The 17866-nt window shown below is 36.7% G+C and overlaps 1 protein-coding gene across 3 annotated transcripts; it reads left to right on the top strand.

The window, feature by feature from the left end:
• The first annotated feature begins 2003 nt into the window (after nucleotides 1-2003).
• LOC131786531 (acyl-coenzyme A synthetase ACSM4, mitochondrial) lies at nucleotides 2004-17691 on the top strand. 3 transcript variants are annotated; one of them, XM_066164533.1, is made up of 9 exons: nucleotides 2004-2069; nucleotides 12152-12269; nucleotides 13520-13620; nucleotides 14080-14192; nucleotides 14766-14902; nucleotides 15989-16056; nucleotides 16162-16219; nucleotides 16621-16742; nucleotides 17319-17691. In XM_066164533.1, the coding sequence occupies exons 2-9, from the start codon at nucleotides 12174-12176 to the stop codon at nucleotides 17689-17691; spliced, it is 1068 nt and encodes a 355-aa protein (XP_066020630.1). In that variant the 5' UTR covers nucleotides 2004-2069; nucleotides 12152-12173. The 3 variants fall into 3 exon arrangements, with proteins under 3 accessions (XP_066020630.1, XP_066020631.1, XP_066020632.1); XM_066164534.1 differs by having other exon boundaries at nucleotides 2008-2069; nucleotides 12148-12269; XM_066164535.1 differs by lacking the exon at nucleotides 2004-2069 and adding an exon at nucleotides 10932-10948 and having other exon boundaries at nucleotides 12148-12269.
• Nucleotides 17692-17866: the final 175 nt, after the last annotated feature.

Raw genomic sequence — 17866 nt, 5'->3', positions numbered from 1 at the left:
GGTTTGTTCTGTTTTGTTCTTGGACACTGAACTTTATATGCTATACGAGTGTTAGCTGTGTTTGATTTTTACTACCGTTCTTAAGCTTGCAATCTAACTGAGCGTGAAAATCTTTAAAACTCGGAATGTTTATTTTGTTTTTCCTTTGAGGATTTTCGTATCTGCTCGCGTTTTAATAACGTAAATTACGGCGCCTGGTATGTTTACAAACCTTTGTTTGATTCTTCTGTTGCTTCTTGCCGGCTCGCTTCAGTTCCGAAATTTCACTTTCAGTTTTCGGAATAAAGCTATAAAGAAGTCCCGGAAAAGCTCGAACATAGTACAATTGGCAAATGGTGTGACTGCTTTAGCTCAGCTCTATGCTCTATACTCTCATAGAGTACGCTCTTTCAACTGCGTTATATCCGAACTTTATTATAATAACAAATAAAGCGAAAGCGAGGAAGCAATTATGAAAATGGTCAGATTATTTCTTGCTTTTACAGCAAGAAACTAAAGTTTAAACCCATTACTTAGGTGAAATGAAGAACCATGTTAACACCCATGCAATGCCATAGTCATGTAACAATAACAATGATGGGAACGATGACTCAAATATGCAGAGGGAAATGTACAGTGACTGAACTTCATGATCATGATATTCCACAATAAAGTTCCTGCTCAGTGTCCATATCCTGTTTGAGTTCTTAACGCACAATATTGAAGACAAAGAGAAAATTTTCTTTTTTATGGAGGAAACTTCCTTGAAAATTATTGAGCTTAATTTGAAGCGCACCCTTAACATCTTAGTCACAGACAAGCTGAATTTTTCTTCTCTGCTCTCTGGAGATTCCCTAATTCAGTTACATTCTTGGTGTCCTCCCCTTGAACTCCATCTTTTCCAGTTGTATACAAAGGTGTTATTTGAATCCCAGGTCTTGATTTTTATACTTCCATTATGTGTTCAAGGAGCACATCTTGTCTGTTTTCTTCATTCCAAAGGTATTTGTTCTGAATTACGCTACGGAGGGAAAGGTGCTACGTGAGGTTTTCTGTGAAATATCGGAAAAATATAGAAAATATAGGAATTCAAAGTGTATGCTCAATTTATGGTAGTTTTGCTCATTTAGTTTATAGCTCCGTGGTTAGTCGGAGCTTGATTATGACAGAAAGTAATGTAGTTAACCGTTTTCGTGTCCCAAAAAGCGGTGAAGATGAAAGTAAACTGCTAAAGGAGTGTCTCCAAATCAACCTATGGTGTAGTTTTTCTTATTTGCATTTCATGCCATGCATAAATCTAGATATCTAATAAAAACGTATATCCAGATCACTGGATATGTGTTTTTATCGAATATCTAGATTCATGCATGTGACGAAATACTTTTCCTTCATTGGCAGATAACCTCACGAATAATTAATGAGTTCCAGAACGTAAGATCGTAGCCTGCTCGTTCTTAATTCCGAGAACAATACGATCACGGATCAAACTATTCCGTAAACAGTCGCAAAAATCAAATGTCTTGGCTAACATTTTCAATTCAACGACAAAACTATCGGTAAAATTTCCGCGCAGCCATATGCTATTGTAAAACAAATCTGTTGTCCCAATGGCAATGTATTGTTTTTTCATTGTTTTCTCTATCCAAGAACTGAATGCATAATGTGTATGGGGCTGTTGCGGAAATTTTACCCCCTCGCGCTATTACATGGGGGCAGCGGTAATTTTTTTTCGCCGTAAATAGTTTTAAAAAATGGTCGCCATGTTGTGAAGTCACGTGGTTATCTAATCTGATATCCATCTAAGACTGGCCAATATTGCAAATACAGATTGCGTTTCAGAAACGTCTACGTTCAAATCATGCCATTTAGTGTTTCATTGAACTAAAAGGAATTTGTTATTTTAACTCATACACATCTCCAAATGAAGTGAGCTGTCAGCGAATGACTTTCATGGATACGCACGAATGCTGACAGATGCTAATGAAGTAAAAAAAAACAACACTGTATGTATATTATTTGCATAACTAATGTTGATTCTGGTCTGATTATTTCGGTACGTTTCTTTACTTGAGTCCGAACGGTTTGTGCAGGTGAGCCACATTTTAACTTCATATATGTGCAAAGTTAAGAACAGTAATTCATGGAATTAACGGTGTTCTCTCTTAGGGTCAAGGTAGGAGAAGTTTCTTAAGGTTTTTTTGGAGCATTTGACACCGAAAGTTGTAAGACTGGAGACCAGATACAAAGGTTCAATTTTCTGGACATAAACCGCTTCCAATTACTGAAATCCTCAGTTTTTGATAAGATAGTTTGTGTTCTTAACTATAAAAGGTACATATTTGTCGAAAGCGACGTTTCGTGACGGGCTCCTTTGCTCGTTCTGGTTGACATCATTTGCATGTGGTTTGCTCAATACAAAAAAAAATTAAAAGCGGCTCGTGTTTACCGGGTTTTTTTCGAGAAAGTGGATAGCGAGTCATGTTTTCAGATAAAGAATATAGCCGCTACTACTACTATTACTAGCACTACTACTACGTACTATTGCTGCTGCTGCTACTGCTGCCACTACTACTTAACAAATAGAGAGGCCTTGACTGTGCTCTGTTCTGTTATAAAGCACGCAGGAAGCGGCTAGAGCACGAAAGAAGTGTAGGGAGAAACACGAGACGTAGTCGAGTGTTTCTTCTTACTTCTTTCGTGCTCTAGCCGCTTTCTGCGTGCTTTATAACAGAACAGAGCACAGTCAAGGCTTCTCTATTTGTTTTATAATAAAGAATCCGTTAAATTACCCAAGCATTTCTTTCAATTTTCAAAACAAACTTTATTTCCAAAGCGAACAATAGTGTCGTCAGCATGCTCTATACTCTCATAAAGCACGCTACCATAAGCCAATCAGAATCCCTGTTAGAATGGTTCAAATAATCTGATTGGCTGTACAAGACTAAAGCTGTCAAAAGTGTCAAACCATCAAAGTTAAAAAACCATCAAAGTTCACATTCTACGATAGTTACAAACTAAAATAGTTCGGCAGGTCGAATTTAACAGTTTTGCCTGAAGTTTTTAAGTCTCTAATACAGAATCTTGAAGTGAAATGTTCAGTGAACTTCAGCCGAGTTATGGCTCATAAATACACGCGAGTTTTTTTCACATGACAAGGTAGAAAACAAACTGTTCAAGGCGAGTGTTTTTTGAGTGAACGACAGCCGAATTCACCAGAGCATGAAGATCGCTCGGGATGACAGCGCGGCAAAACTCGGCTGCAGTGACAGATGTGACTTTCCACTCAACGCATCGGAAAGGATATCAGAATAAGCTCTTATTCTTTCACTAGAATGGCGGCCGATGTAGTTTCTGAGGCTTGCTTTACTCTGATGACCGGAGATCGCATGACGAGCGAGCCGCGATGGACTTCAGCATGATCATATTCGCTTAGACACCGTCATGATTAGAATGAATTTTCACAGTTAAACCAGTTTGGTTATACTTTTCATCATTTCTGTTTTGTTCTGTTTTGTTTTTGAACACTGAACTTTATATACTATATGAATGTTAGCTGTGTTTGATTTTTATTTTCGTACGTAAGCTTGCAATCTAACTGAGCGTGAATCAATCTTTAAAACTCGGAATGTCTATTTTGTTTTTCCTTTGAGGATTTTCGTATCTGCTCACGTTTTAATAACGTAAATTACGGCGCCTAGTATGTTATCTTCTTGCCGGCTCGCTTGCTCCGAAATTTCACTTTCAATTATCGGAATAAAGCTAAAAAGAGGCCCCGGAAAAGGTCGAACATGGTAGCTCAGCTCTATGCTCTATACTCTCATACAGCACGCTCTTTCAACCAATGACAGCGCGCGTTATATCCGAACTTTATTTTAATAATATATAGATTTAGCATAACCTTAAAGAGGAGCTCTTGTTAGTCTGTTTTCCAGCCCTTAACTGTAATGAAAACTGTTATACACCTCTTCATCACTGGCTGTAGAAGAGTTTCTTCAAGGGAATGTTAATAGTAACCAGTCCGGGTAATGAGGAGGGGGAGGGGGGGGGGGGAGGAGAATTGACGAGGTCTGCAACCTTGGGACGATGTTCTCACAACTTGCAAAGCGATCAACACGCATGCTAGCCAGTAGTACCTTCATGGTCCAAGTTCAAGTTATTGTTCGTGATGTTTTGACCATTTTTCGAAGGTCGGGAATGTTTTCTTCTTCAGATGAAGTGCATGATGTCGGCATCAAGCTTCAGTTTAAATTATATTCTATTGAGCATGATTGATAATTTCGATTTGGGAAAATGAGCCAAAATTGATGTACTTGCCCCACCGTTTTTCCCTAACGTTTCAACATCCTCTGATAAAAAAAAAGTCATTTTAAACTCGTGTTCGAACTTGTTATGTTTTTTTTTTATCTTATATTTTTCTTCCATGATTATCCTCTGGCTGGAAATACACTGTGTCTTTTTGAGATTTTTTCTGTCATTTGATTTAGTAATCTCTGTTGTAACCGGCATGTAATGTAGGTGTCTTTAAGCCATCTTAAATTCATGATCTTAGCAACTCTTGCTATTAAATTCGAAATTTGTCTAACATGTTTCATGCGCTGCGAAAGTTTTATTTAAAGGAAGACAAGTTAGAACGAGAATATCATGATTAAAAACTTGAGGTGATAGCTGGATTCAATCTATAAGTAATTTTTTATAACAGAAATCAATTCCAAACATCAATCAAGTTTTCTCTTTAGTTTAAAAGTTGAGTTAATGTTGTTATTGGCTATATTAATTAGGTTGAAAAGTTTTAGTTCGTATTTTTTCATGTTTGCAAATAACTGAATTTAGTGGGAGGTGTATTTGTTGCAACATGTTGACATGAAACACAACAATAAATTTTATTGATGTGTAAAAACTTTTCATTTGACTATCCACTGGAAGCTGGAATACTTTTATAGCCATCACGAAGCGATGCGACGTGTGAGTGTAATATGATAGCTTTTTCCACAAGGTAAATTTTCCGTTGTCGACTCGTCGCTTTTTCAAACCTACAATTTCTTTGTTTTTCACAACAACGCAATACTAAGGAATCTTATGCACTGAAAAACAAAGGCACATCAGTCGCGCATTTATTTCGACCGTGCGCGCAAAAAAATTGTATATGCGCGTCTGATTACCCTACGTCTGAGCGTGTGAAATCCGTTTGCGCAGTTACCATATACACAAGCGATACAGTAGTTCCTGTTGCCAATGTTTTGATGAGGTTGGGCTGTCAGGACAAAGGAACAGAGGATTTTATTGGGCAGTGAATTTTTTTCAAACCTGGAAACTATCATCATGAAAAACCATACTTGTGCTTGGTAACTCATTCTTACTCTGATAAACTAGTTTTAAGAAGGATGTAATATTTTATCACGTAAATTTGATGCGTAGGCTGTGTACAAACTTTATTTTGAGAATACTTTCATAGCAAATAACAATCCATACACACAATAAGATGTTAGTAGGATCAGAAGAAAGTATAATGTGCCATACACCTGCAAGATTTCACGTAATTATTTCATTTGCATGAATATTAACTGATACTAGGAGATCTAAGAATAATCAAAAGAGTATAAAATTTGGTCGCAAAATTAGAACTCAGCATGGGGCGGATAATCAAGATTGTTAGAAAAAGAAATGTTTACTCTTGAAAAAGCTAAGCAAACTGTTTTACAACACTTGCCTGTACCTTTTCGGCACGTAGTTAAGTCACTCGAAGTAGTCATAATCCTGGTTTTAATGTTAAAAACACATACACATGAATCTGTAGTTCAAGCTTGCGATAACTGCATAATTTTGATACACACCTCAAAAGGACAACAAATAAATTTCAAGTTTTTATTTATTCAGTTTAGGTTAGTGAGGTAAAGTTGAGTCAAACATTCATACGAAGACAGGTTTAAGAAATTTTCACAACTGAGTTGTACACGACTTTCATAATGGCGGACATCGCGAGAGTCCTGGATCGAGTTGCATGAAAACGAGGTCAGAAAGGCCAACCTATCGCGTCGCGTCGCGTCGCGTCCCTCCTCGTTTGCTATGGCGAGTACTTCGAATGTTTCAAAATCCGACATTTCTTACGGAAAACGATATACCTGGCGCTTCTCTTCTTGGAAGAAAACCTGAGGAGTTAAAAATCTCAGAGATTAAATTTTGGCTTAAATGTTGTGGAGACGCGGTGAAGTGAGTGCATAACTGCATACGAAACTTGGTTTCTAGGCCGAACAAGGGCAGAAGCTGCTTATTACTTTGGACATTTTATTAAGTTTGCTTAAGCAAAGCTTTTCAAATGAAGTTGTCTGGCAAATAACAAAAGTGATTGTGAAGTCTTGTGAACAGCTACATCTGCTTGACCCTGTCATCTACAGTTTTCCTGCAAAAGCTATTTTATGACATCTCTGTTTTTTTCAACGGAATTGGTAATACCATGTTTCTACATTCAAATATTCTTAATTGTCGTGAATTTACTTGTTGACTGGGAATTAATACCTTAGATGAATAAATTCTTACTGTTTTGTAGCTTTAATTTGTTGTGGGTTGAAATTTTTCCAACCAGTTTGATTTTTGATCTCCTTTGTTTCAAAGTATGCTAAAGAATACAAAGGAAAATTAACTAAACTGGTTTAAAAATTTTGCACTAAAGATAATTTAAACACAACATAGGCAACATGGTCTTTACAGACAGAAAAGAAGTCGCTCAATTATGATGTAAACCTTACAATAAATAGTCAGAACAGAGGGGAAAATGTTGTCTTTATGTTAACGCCCAATTTGTAGCCCCTTACAATCTAGGGAGAGAAGAGATTTGAAGGCAATTTATGGGTTAAGAAATTCATTCATGCCTCACGTGAATGTGATATTCACACTAATATTATGTTAGGTTGTGCATTACAACAGAATGCACACACTGCCCACATCTGGTTTACAATTTCCATTTGATGTAGTGGAACAACTCTGTCCCAGATGTGAAAATTCTTAATCTTGTTAAAGGCAGGTTCAACATGTATCCGTAAACTTGCAATTTACCACATCTTCTAAAGCTATTTGAGAAGATGCTCCAAGAAAGGATGGCAAATTTAAACTGACTCCCAAAGGCAACAAATCCTAAACTATGAATCCCTTATCTGCTGTAATGGAGTCTTTGTCATCAAATGGTAGACTTAAGAATCCACTCCATCTCACAATTTCCTGATCGTAGATAGAACCTGCATACAGTTGACTTGAATGTCACTGCTCCACTGGGAGAAATACCAACCAAACCTTTCAAAGTTGTGTGATTTTTGTAAGCACTGAAAAGTTCTCAATTCAACTGCAAGCTGCTTGGCATTTGACATATAACCTCAGTACAGTCAATTATGACTCTAGTAGATTTGTACCTTCCCTTAAAAGATTCGGGTATCGTATCAATTACTTTTCTGCTGGGCCAAATGCTTATTTGTCCAAACTTAAAGAACATAAAATTGACCCATGTGAAAAATATTCTACTTACTGTGGATGCTTATACATTAAATAATTGAGCTAGATGGTCCTCTGGGAATCCTTGCCTTAGTCTACACATGACTATTAAAAAATTAATCATGGGGCCTTAAAGATCTAGCTCTTCCCTTTTTTGTTAGTAGTCTGCCCTCACTGTTATCAGACTCAGTGATGTTGTCAGTTTTTGACCGCCAGTAGGAAATGATAAAGGTACTCAAAAACAGCCATTAAAGTGTCCCAGCTTTGAAAGCCAGTATAAAAAGCAGCATTGGAATCTTTTGACTTACAGTTTTTAAAGTTAAACAATCTTTTATTAAGAGCATCACGTTGCCGCTGGGTATCTTGAAGTTGGCGCTTAAGTTCCTCAATTTCCTGTTCGAGTTTATGAATCTTGTTGTTATTGTTGTCAATAATTTCTCTCAAGTAGGCCTCCTGGTCGGTAAAATTAGTTTGTGTTTCGTCTTCGACTTTTAAGTTACAATCTGGTAGATCTGGGACCATTTCGTTTGATAATTCGTTTGACGATTAATTTGATAATTTTTCAAGAACAACAGCTGGGGAAGACAATTTTTGTGATTCACTTTTCGAAGCTGTCAGTTCCAAGTTTCTTTCCGCCGGCTCCTTTCCTTTGCGTGGCGATGTTCGAATCCATAAAAACACAGAAGGGACACCTCCATCTCTTAGTTCATTTTTGACCGCAAGACATTTCTAATATAACCTTTCCTGAAATGCTGGGAGCGTATCTTTGTATTTTCGGTTACCTTGAAGTGCTTTCCCTCGTCTCTTCTTATCGCGTAGAGGCATTTCTTCTTAACGGGTTCTCGGTCGGAAATTAAAAATAAGACACTTTTGTCCCATCGTCTATCTGGTAGTATTTCTTCGTACATTCTGGAACACAACAATGAGTCGGCATTTTCTCTTCTTGTAAATAATTCGACCGGATCGAGTCAAAACAGATCACCTATTCAACCTTAGTTGACTTTTTGTTTACAGTGTTGTCCTTAGGAGTGGCCTTTCTGACCTCGGTTTCATGTTTAATTAATTACCAGTCTCGCGCACCGCGGCCATTATGAAAGTCGTGTATAAGGTTAGCCTACCTAGAACAATAACCTTCTTGTAAAAATTAGACCAGGTTTGTACTGATAATGAGAAAAATCACTGTTTTACAAGAAAATAATGATCAAGAATTGGCATCAAACCAAAGCCCTGGGTCTGCCATAAATTTTAAACTTAAGAGATTACTTTAAAAATAGAAATATGCTCATGCGCAAAAGAACTATCTGTGGTACGAGGGCAAGCTTTCCTTTCTTCATTTAAAAAATACTGAGGTTATCATCTTTCCGCAAGTTCAGTGAAAAGTGAGAGTGAATGAAACTGGTAGTGTCTGTGTTATGAGTAAATATCCAGGGGAGGATAAAAAGTTAGATATGGTCTGCACAACTCTCTCTTATTTCATTTTTTTAACCTTTAAAGCTAAGGCATTTATATTCTTGCTTTTCGCATTACGTGGTCACATATCTTGTGACCAATTCATTATATCAATGTTTAGTTTGAGTGAGAGCATTGGTAAAAAACACTATGCACTATTGAAAGCTTGAGTATTTAACCCAATCTAAATAATAATATTATATGTTACAATGTGGTTACTTACACAACAAAATTATATAATCACCATTCCAAACAAAGGAAGTCAAATTATAGACTCACCTGCTTCAACTTTTGAGGGCTTAAGATACAGAGAAATGGACGTGGAAAACAGTTGGAATTAATATAAAGTTGAAAGTTTGAAAGCTAAAAGATACACATTAGAATCATCAAAGCCTATGCATCTTAGCAAAATGAGGGTCAGTTACCACCACAACTTCTCCCAAACATTCATGCTTACAGGAAATCATTAATTTTTCTCATTAGATGGTACTGGACTTACCATAGTTCTACCAACACAAATGCCTTTTTTTGAAGTTATCTCATAGCATATGACTGTAACATTTTGATTTCCTCAGCAAAATTTAATCGTTAGAATTGCAAGCCAAGGTGTATTTACCAAGTTCTCAAGTTTCAAGTTCACTCCTTTTTTTTCTCACATATTCAAATGATTACCTGAATCAAAAGTTATGGTTTTTTTAAGAACCTGCTTCCTCTAATTGTGCTTTGGATATAGTAATTAGTATTGAACAGAAAGGAAGAAAGTTCTTGAAATGTTCTATGTTAAATGAAACTTCGTTATGAATGATAACTGCGACGGCAACGAAAACATCTGTAAAGCTATGATAAAAATTACCTTTCCATGTAAACAAACCATAATGAAGCATGATATAAATAAATTAAATCTCACCCGGTTTGAATGTATAATCTAAAATCTAATTAACTTGCTGATGAATGGGAAAAAACTTCAAAGTGTTTTTCCTTCTTTTATCATTCTGAATATCTCAAATCAATCACCACTTCGGTGTGACTTTTTTGACGATGTGTACTTTTTCTTATGGTCATCTATTTTCAGTACGTATCTTTTACCAGCTGACATCTGAGAAGAATCAAGTGCACTTTCAATTTTCTTTTCATTACTTGCAAACAGCTTATTTCTAGTTGCTTTGAAAACTTCTGTATCTCCGCTTTCAAAGAAAAACATTACCCATGAAAATTAGTATTGCTTTAAAAACACTTATAATGGAGAAACAGGTTTTTCCATTGTAAGTGTTTCATAAGATAAGATTCTTATCACATTTTTTGTTTCAAAGCCTAAGTATAATTTAATCATTACAGAAAGATAGCATATAAATGTAACATTATATTCCAGTAAAGTGTTCTAATGTAGAATGAAGCTTCGAAGTAATTGAAATTAAGTTGACTTCATGATTCAGATTTTAGTTAAAGAAATGTGTGATACCTCTTTACAAGGATTAAAAGGGAATGCCATTTATGAATTTTAAAATAGTAAATGTCAAAAACTAAAAGATAGAATTAAAAAAAAACAACTACTAAAATATAGCATATCTATGCACTGAGATTTTAATCATTAGATAGCACACAAAGACATAAAAGAGGCTTTGTGAAAAAACCAGGGCAATATAATTAAAGATTCAGGAAATGCATATGGAAAAGAGAACTCTTTAACACTTCCGTTTTATCTTCTCACACTTGAATTAAAACGTAAAATTCAATCATTTGCAGGCAGTTTAGGAAGGAAATTAAAGGAATGGATATATGTTACATGAAAAGAAACCCCTCTCGATAAAATAAAGCAGAGGCATATTACCTACATTTCTATGCTTCTAAATACAGCTAAAATAGGTATTTTTTGAGCAATTACCTACATATGTAAACCGGGTGCAATGTACGGTCGTAAAAGCAATTTTATTCTAACCTTCCTCCTTGAAGGGTGCCTTGTGTATCAAATATATCAAGTTCAGTACCTCCAGAGTCATATGGCGGGCTTTTGGGGAAACAAAATAATAAAATAGTCAACGAGGTATGCCAGGCCAATTTATCGAGAGTCAGTTAAGTATAGTTTCGCACGGAAAGTGCTGCACTTGTGCTACACATACGAATTTATGGTTCTTTATTACACCCATTTTGAAATCACTGGTGGTCCCTGTAATCTGATTGGCTCTAATTGGTGCGATTTATTCACGAGTTGCACCATTTTTTGCTTTAAATCGCATCATTTTCCCAGCCAATGAGGAGGCTACACAAAAAAAAACAACCAATCAGATTTCAAGGCTTGTATAAAGTAACCAATCTAATCGTAGGAAAATGAAAGGCAAAGGGTATCATGTGGCAAATTTTGCAAGCTTTGTTTCCAAAACTCTTGTTTTTCCCCCCCAAAATGGATGAATTTAATTTCAAACTAGCTCAGTACTGCATCAATAAAATATTTGAATTGACCAATTCCTGTATTTGGGCAATTTCAAAATGGATGTAATAAAGTGGTAATTGAACCTTGTGCCGTGCAATTTTGGTCTGAAATCATACTTGTGATTTCGTTCGATTTTGAAATCACAAGAATGATTTCAGCCCAAATTGCACTCCACTCAGTTCAATTACCATAATTAATTACTGATGAAATTCTGAGGGTGTGACTCAATTAATTCAAAAGAAAAGGCCAAGCAGGTTACAGAAATGGTTGACGAATTATAAACTGATAAATGGGGTATCCAATCATGGCTGCGCATTACCTACTCCCTCGGGTTATTATTACTTCCTATCATTATGGGGTTACGCTGTGCGCACTGGTGGCTCCGCTACCACCACCACGACTGCTACTACTGTTACTATTGCTACTACCGCTACTGCCACTACCACTACTACTTGTACTACTACTACTGCTACTACTGTTACAACTACTACTACTACTACTGCTTCTGCTACTATTGTGACTACTACTTCTACTACTACCACTACTACTACTGTTACTACTACTACTACTACTACTACTACTACTACTACTACTACTACTACTACTACTACTACTACTACTTCTGCTGCTACTACTACCACCTTTACTACTACTGCTTCTACGACTACTACTACTACTACTTCTACTACCACAACTACAACTACAACTACTACTATTGCTACTGATACAACTGTTACTACTACTTCTACTGCTATGGCTGCAGCTGCTTCTATTGCCAATGTTAACAGCTGCATTGAATATTTTTTAAACAGACAGTGCATTCAAGGCTGACGTTGAGATGGATTTTCTGGGGATTAGAGGAACAAAAGGTTTTTGTGTTCCAGATTATTTCAACTTTGCTGACGTTATAGACGAGTGGGCACAAAAAGAAAAGGTAAGTAGAAATGTTTATAGAGAAGATAATTTTGTCGACACTCATTGAATAGCTTCAAAGAGAATTATTTTTCTCAGTTTATCATAGAACTGTAAATACTGACTAAAATCTTATTTTAACCAATGTTTGTCGTAGTCTTATTGCAATGATTCTAGGTAATAAATGGTTTTTCACGAAACTTTCTACGTTGAAATCTGGTTTTTTAGTATACCCATCTACATGAGTATGTATGAAAGTGTACATGTGTCGATGGCCTTATCTCTAAGCTTTTTTAGTTCAAGGGTTGTTATCAAGGTATCTGATAAACTAAAGATTTGTTTGTGTACGAGGAAGTCGCATTCAAATAACTTGTTACACTTCTTGAAATAATCGAAATTCATTCTCAGATTGAAAGAAATCGTCTAACCCACAATTTAAAGGTACTCTGTGTGGTGCATACGAACGCTCGAGAAAGCGCAGAGTCCTGTTGTTATGGTTTGTTATGTCCTCAAGTCCCAGACGTAGGATGATAATAGAAACTTGATGGATGATAAATTATTTATTTTTCGCTTCATGGGTATCTAAAAATGTTGCAAAAACAACAACGTAAAAAAAACAGGCAAACAAAAATTGCACAGATTCGAAAACTGAAAAGCGAAATGATGTTGGTCGAACCACGTGTGACAGACTAAAATTATTGACATTGTCATTTCTTTTTTTCTGATGTCTACTGATTAGATTACCACATACAAAACCCGGTTGATAAAAAATCATAAGTTTCTATCCTTCAGTCAGAGAGGCAGAACATTCTGAACAAAATAAGTTGACAGAATATTCATGTTTAGTTTCTTTTAAACGAGTTTCGTTTCAAATAACCTGTCTCGTACGTCTTCACGGACAAAGCTTTGGCCCTCTGTCAATACACCGAATGAAAAAAACATTTTTGATGATAATTGAAATAAAAATAAAGACAATAGTGATAATGACTATACACCTACTAATAATAATTAGAGTAGCGATGAAAATAATATTTAATTTGATTTTGAATCTGCTTCTTTTGTCACTATGAGTGTTATACGATTCCTGTTCAGCCGTAGAAAGTTTCTCCAAACTGTGAGGATATAGACGTATATATGTTTTTAGATTCTGTAGGTTCGATTTCGGCCTCTCTCTGAGGTCCGAACAACGTTCCGTTTTAGGCTCATTTCTTAAACAGCGGATGGTTTCCCATATTACGCTCCTGAATTCGGGTATCTTTCATGTTCTCATAGGAGGGCAAAAAACAAAGTGATCATCCAGCTCTGTGGTGGATTGATGGTGCTGGTAACGAGGTTAAGTGGACTTTTGGAGATGTTGCTGTGAACTCTAAAAAGTAAGACACATCCTTCTGTATGCAATTTACAAAGAGCAGCCATAATCTTAATTTGCAGAGACCTGTAAATACTTTCAAAAGAGTTAAGACAGCATCTATAATTGTCATTGAATAGAAAACGTAAAATCTTCAGTGCTATGTCTAATTCATCATAATTGATTAGGAGCCGGAATGACTAAGGCATTTTAATTTAAACTAATGACGGAGCGACGAACTGTAAGGCAAGTTCAAACTTGGATAATGTCGGCCTCTGAATTGATATTTATGACTGAAATATTTTTTGCTTTAAATAAATGTCAGTGAATGTATCAAGCTAATATTGCAAAATGGAAACAAGATGTGACTGAGGATCACTTAATTTTACATCTTCCTTGTTATGTTTTCAAAAAGGTTATATGCGTACAAATTCCAAACTCGCTTCACTCTGATATTAATGAATAATTTTTCTCTTGTTTTGAGAGTTGCTAATCTTCTGTCTAATGAGGCTGACGTCAAACCAGGAGATCGTGTGATGGTGATATTACCAGCAATTCCAGAATATTGGCTGATACAGGCGGCCTGTTTGAGAACAGGTACTGAATACAGCTTTTTCTTCAAAGATAGACACTTACATTGAAGTGGACCCGTTACTATTAATGGTTTAAGAGGAACAGACAAGTACATTGAAGTGGACCCGTTACTATTAATGGTTTAAGAGGAACAGGGACACAAAATTGAAAAACGAGAGGAGGAGGGGTTATCTTCAGCGTTTTATTGAGGGAAGTTTTGAAAGGAGATACTCAGCCTAGTGGTTTACGGTCAAGTCGCCCGGAAGTTATCTCGCTCGTAGCCTGAGTCATGTCGCCCGAAATAAAAATCAAGTCGCCCGATTTTTTCATCACTTGTAAACACATCAAAGAAATTTTTAGAAATCGCTGAAGGAACCGATTGATCAAAACACCCTTTAATGTATTTTCTTACATTACCAATCCTTCAACAGTGAAATGTCACTGTAACTGCTGCCTCATTCAAACGTTCAGCATATATAACCAAAATAGACAAAGATTGTTTTTGTGACACTTTTTAGATTATACACTATAGCGCAAACAAATTGGAGCTTAAACGTAATGCAGTTCAAAGTTAATGAATTTTATATTCATTTCCAGGTAGTGTATTCTTAATAATGCCAACAAATGTTGGTCCAAAAGAGCTTCACCGAAGAATGTTAAAATCAAAACCAGTGTGTGTGGTGGCAGCTCCTTGTGATCAGGTCAATAACGAACTACTGGATGTGGTAGATGAGGTGCGTCATTCCTAATTCATTAAATTTTATTCTTTCGTTCCATCGTCGGTAAATATTTATTCATCCACGGGGGAAGCCACTGGAAAACTATTTTTCAGTGAAGTGACTCACGCCGTTTAGATATAATTTCAGAGCTTCTGTTCTCCCTTTCCTTTCGGTGCAAAACAAAATGGCTGTCGGTAGCTCTCGAGGTTTCTTCATCGATATCTAACAAAGATATCCTCCTGGTGAGAATAAATATAATTTAAAAATTAACTAATGTATTTTAAAAGTCTACTAGCTTCTTTCTTTGAACTAAAACTAATAATTTGATAGAGCTTTGGTTGACGATAGTGCGACTATAACTTCACTGAATTTTAATACCAGTTTAACCGAATTAAACTCCATCGATTATCGCTAAATATCTGTCAAAGCTCTTTGATATTATATTTTATATTATATAGGTAAAAATAAAATAATGATAAGAGAAGCGTTAGTAATCATATAATAGTAGAATCACAAACTACGCTTACTTGGTTCCCGTTAAGAAAGAAGCAAACCCTAATCTACTTCAGTTGAAGCAAATGAATGTCAAATTCTTACCTAAGGTCCTTTGGGATACAAATCAGTCTGCAATATACACAGCAGCAGTCGGTTGAATCAGTACACATATTTTTGGCGTTAGGGTTATAGTCCTGAACAATAGATTTAAGTGAGTCGTCCACGATGGTGATAGAACACACATCCATGAACACCGCGTCCTCTCTGAGTGTGCCAATCTCACACACTCCAGCTGAAATATTTCAACGCAAGAAAAGTTGTATTTTAACTTCAGACTTCTCCACTGTTCGACTTCGCCTCGGGAATCATTCGACAACATTTCTCACACGACAAATAGCTTTTGTATTTTAAATCTTTGCCTCAATATAACGTTATCCTCACGTATCACTAAACTGCGCTGCATCAGATATGTAATAGTTTCCACATGATGTATTGTAACATTTTGGCACTGTGTTTTTTTAACGGATCTTGTATGTTTTCTAGCGTTAATTTTTCACGATAAGTGGCAACGTTAACCGTTGATCTGTTACTTCTTCTCTGTTCTAGGTTTTTTGCTCTGCGGAAGTCGATATACGGAGCAGGATTTTGGTCAACAGAATGAAATATGAAGAAAGGTAACCTCAAGTTTTTAAAAGATCTTTCAGTTCACTTCAAGAAATATCCTTATGAATCTCTATCAAAATGATAACTCGTTGAAAAAAGACCTTTTTATTTTGCAGGCGAAGAGATTGGCTCTTATTTGAAGATCTCTTTCAAAAAGCAAGTGCTGATTATCACGTATGTGAATGATTCATACATGATTTTATCCCTGCATTCGGCCAGTGACTTCAGTAGCAGTACGGTACCCTTCTGACTGATATAGCTCTGCGGGGCAAAGTAAGCTGCGGATGTTCTTTCAACAGGGGAACACGCGACAGTGTTCTGGTTTGTCTCCCCTACTTCCCACCTAAAAAAGGGCGCAGGGACAAGCCCTGACCTCGTAAATAACGCATTGAACCTCAGGTCGAGAGGTCCGAATTCGAGCCTGGCCGGCGTTTAATTTTGCTCTCAGGCAAGAAATTTCATTCTAATCACCCTTCTCTACCATGGGGTATCGATGGGTACCTGCAAACTTTAAGGTAAACCACGCGAAATCCCAAGAGATAAGCTGCTTTGTCATGCCTTTCCTTTTTCATTAGTCCGTGAAGTCTCAAAGCTCAGATCCTGTAATTATATACCACACAAGCGGAACAACGGGGAATTCTAAGATGGTAGAACATTCACAAGCCAGCACAGGCCTGTGTAGTGGTGGAATGAGGAGGTACGTAGCTTGGTTGGTTGAGTTACTGATAAATTAAACTAGAAGAAAATGAACAGGATCTGTCGATGGCCAATGCTTTTACATCATTTTTGTAACCATGGTAAAAAGAAAAAATAATTGGAAAAGTGCAACCGCAAACAATAAAGCAATTCTAAAAAGTATTTAAGCCACCAATCAATTGGTAGTTTTTGGATCACAGCGATACCTGAGCAGTCGAATGCCTGTGGCATACTAAATTAATAAGTCGACAGCCTTAATCGTACATATTTACAGATGGAGCAATAAATTTGCAATTGCGACTCACTCTAAAGAGCATTTTATTATTCGTAGTATATGCATCTTAGTTGCCACGCCTGACATGGAGATTCCCTGGTTATCATGAACACTGTTTTTGGTACTTGCATTCTGAGATAAAAATGAAGTTCTTCTCAAAACACGAATATCCCTTCAGTGCGTAACACTTTGAACACCTGAACGTCCTGTTATCTCCAAGGCAATATCCCTTTTGCTAATAGTTTTGTTTGGAAGGTTTACGAGTCTGAAGCGGGCCTCAATTGTTATTTCATTTTGTTTCAGGTCTCATTTCGTGGAATCTGACTTGATTTGGATTGCTTCCCCCACGGGTTGGCCAGTTCTCTCCGTCGTCAGTTTCTTCTCGACCTGGTCTGTTGGCGCTGGCACGTTTGTACATTATGTTGCATTTGTGACCGCCCGTAAAGCTTTGGAGACCCTTCAAAAGCATCCGATTACTGACGCACAATTTAGCCATTCACTTTACTTGAAAGCCTTAGACGACGAGGATCTCAAGAGCCTTAGCTTCGCGAAATTAAAACGCTTTTTTGTGGCTGGAGAGCCAGCGAGCAAGCATATGATTCGCAGATGGAAAGAGGAAACAGGGATAGAACTTTGGAATTACTATGGTCAAACGGAAACCGTACGAGTCTTGTAAATAAACAGAGGTTCATGGGTTTCCTGATCGAGAGAGAGACTCAGGGGCTAGATACATTTTCTTATTCTACTTTTTGGTTTAGAACCTAGAACACATTGTAATTATCGCCAACGGGTGCGTGATTTTATAAACGTTGGAAACAGAAAACTGACGAAATTCACCCTTCGTACTAGTG

Source organism: Pocillopora verrucosa, chromosome 3 (assembly GCF_036669915.1).
Source record: "Pocillopora verrucosa isolate sample1 chromosome 3, ASM3666991v2, whole genome shotgun sequence".
In the NCBI taxonomy this organism is placed as follows: Eukaryota; Metazoa; Cnidaria; class Anthozoa; order Scleractinia; family Pocilloporidae; genus Pocillopora; species Pocillopora verrucosa.
The sequence above is the reverse complement of the archived record's forward strand: the minus strand, read 5'-3'. Positions and strand labels throughout refer to the sequence as shown.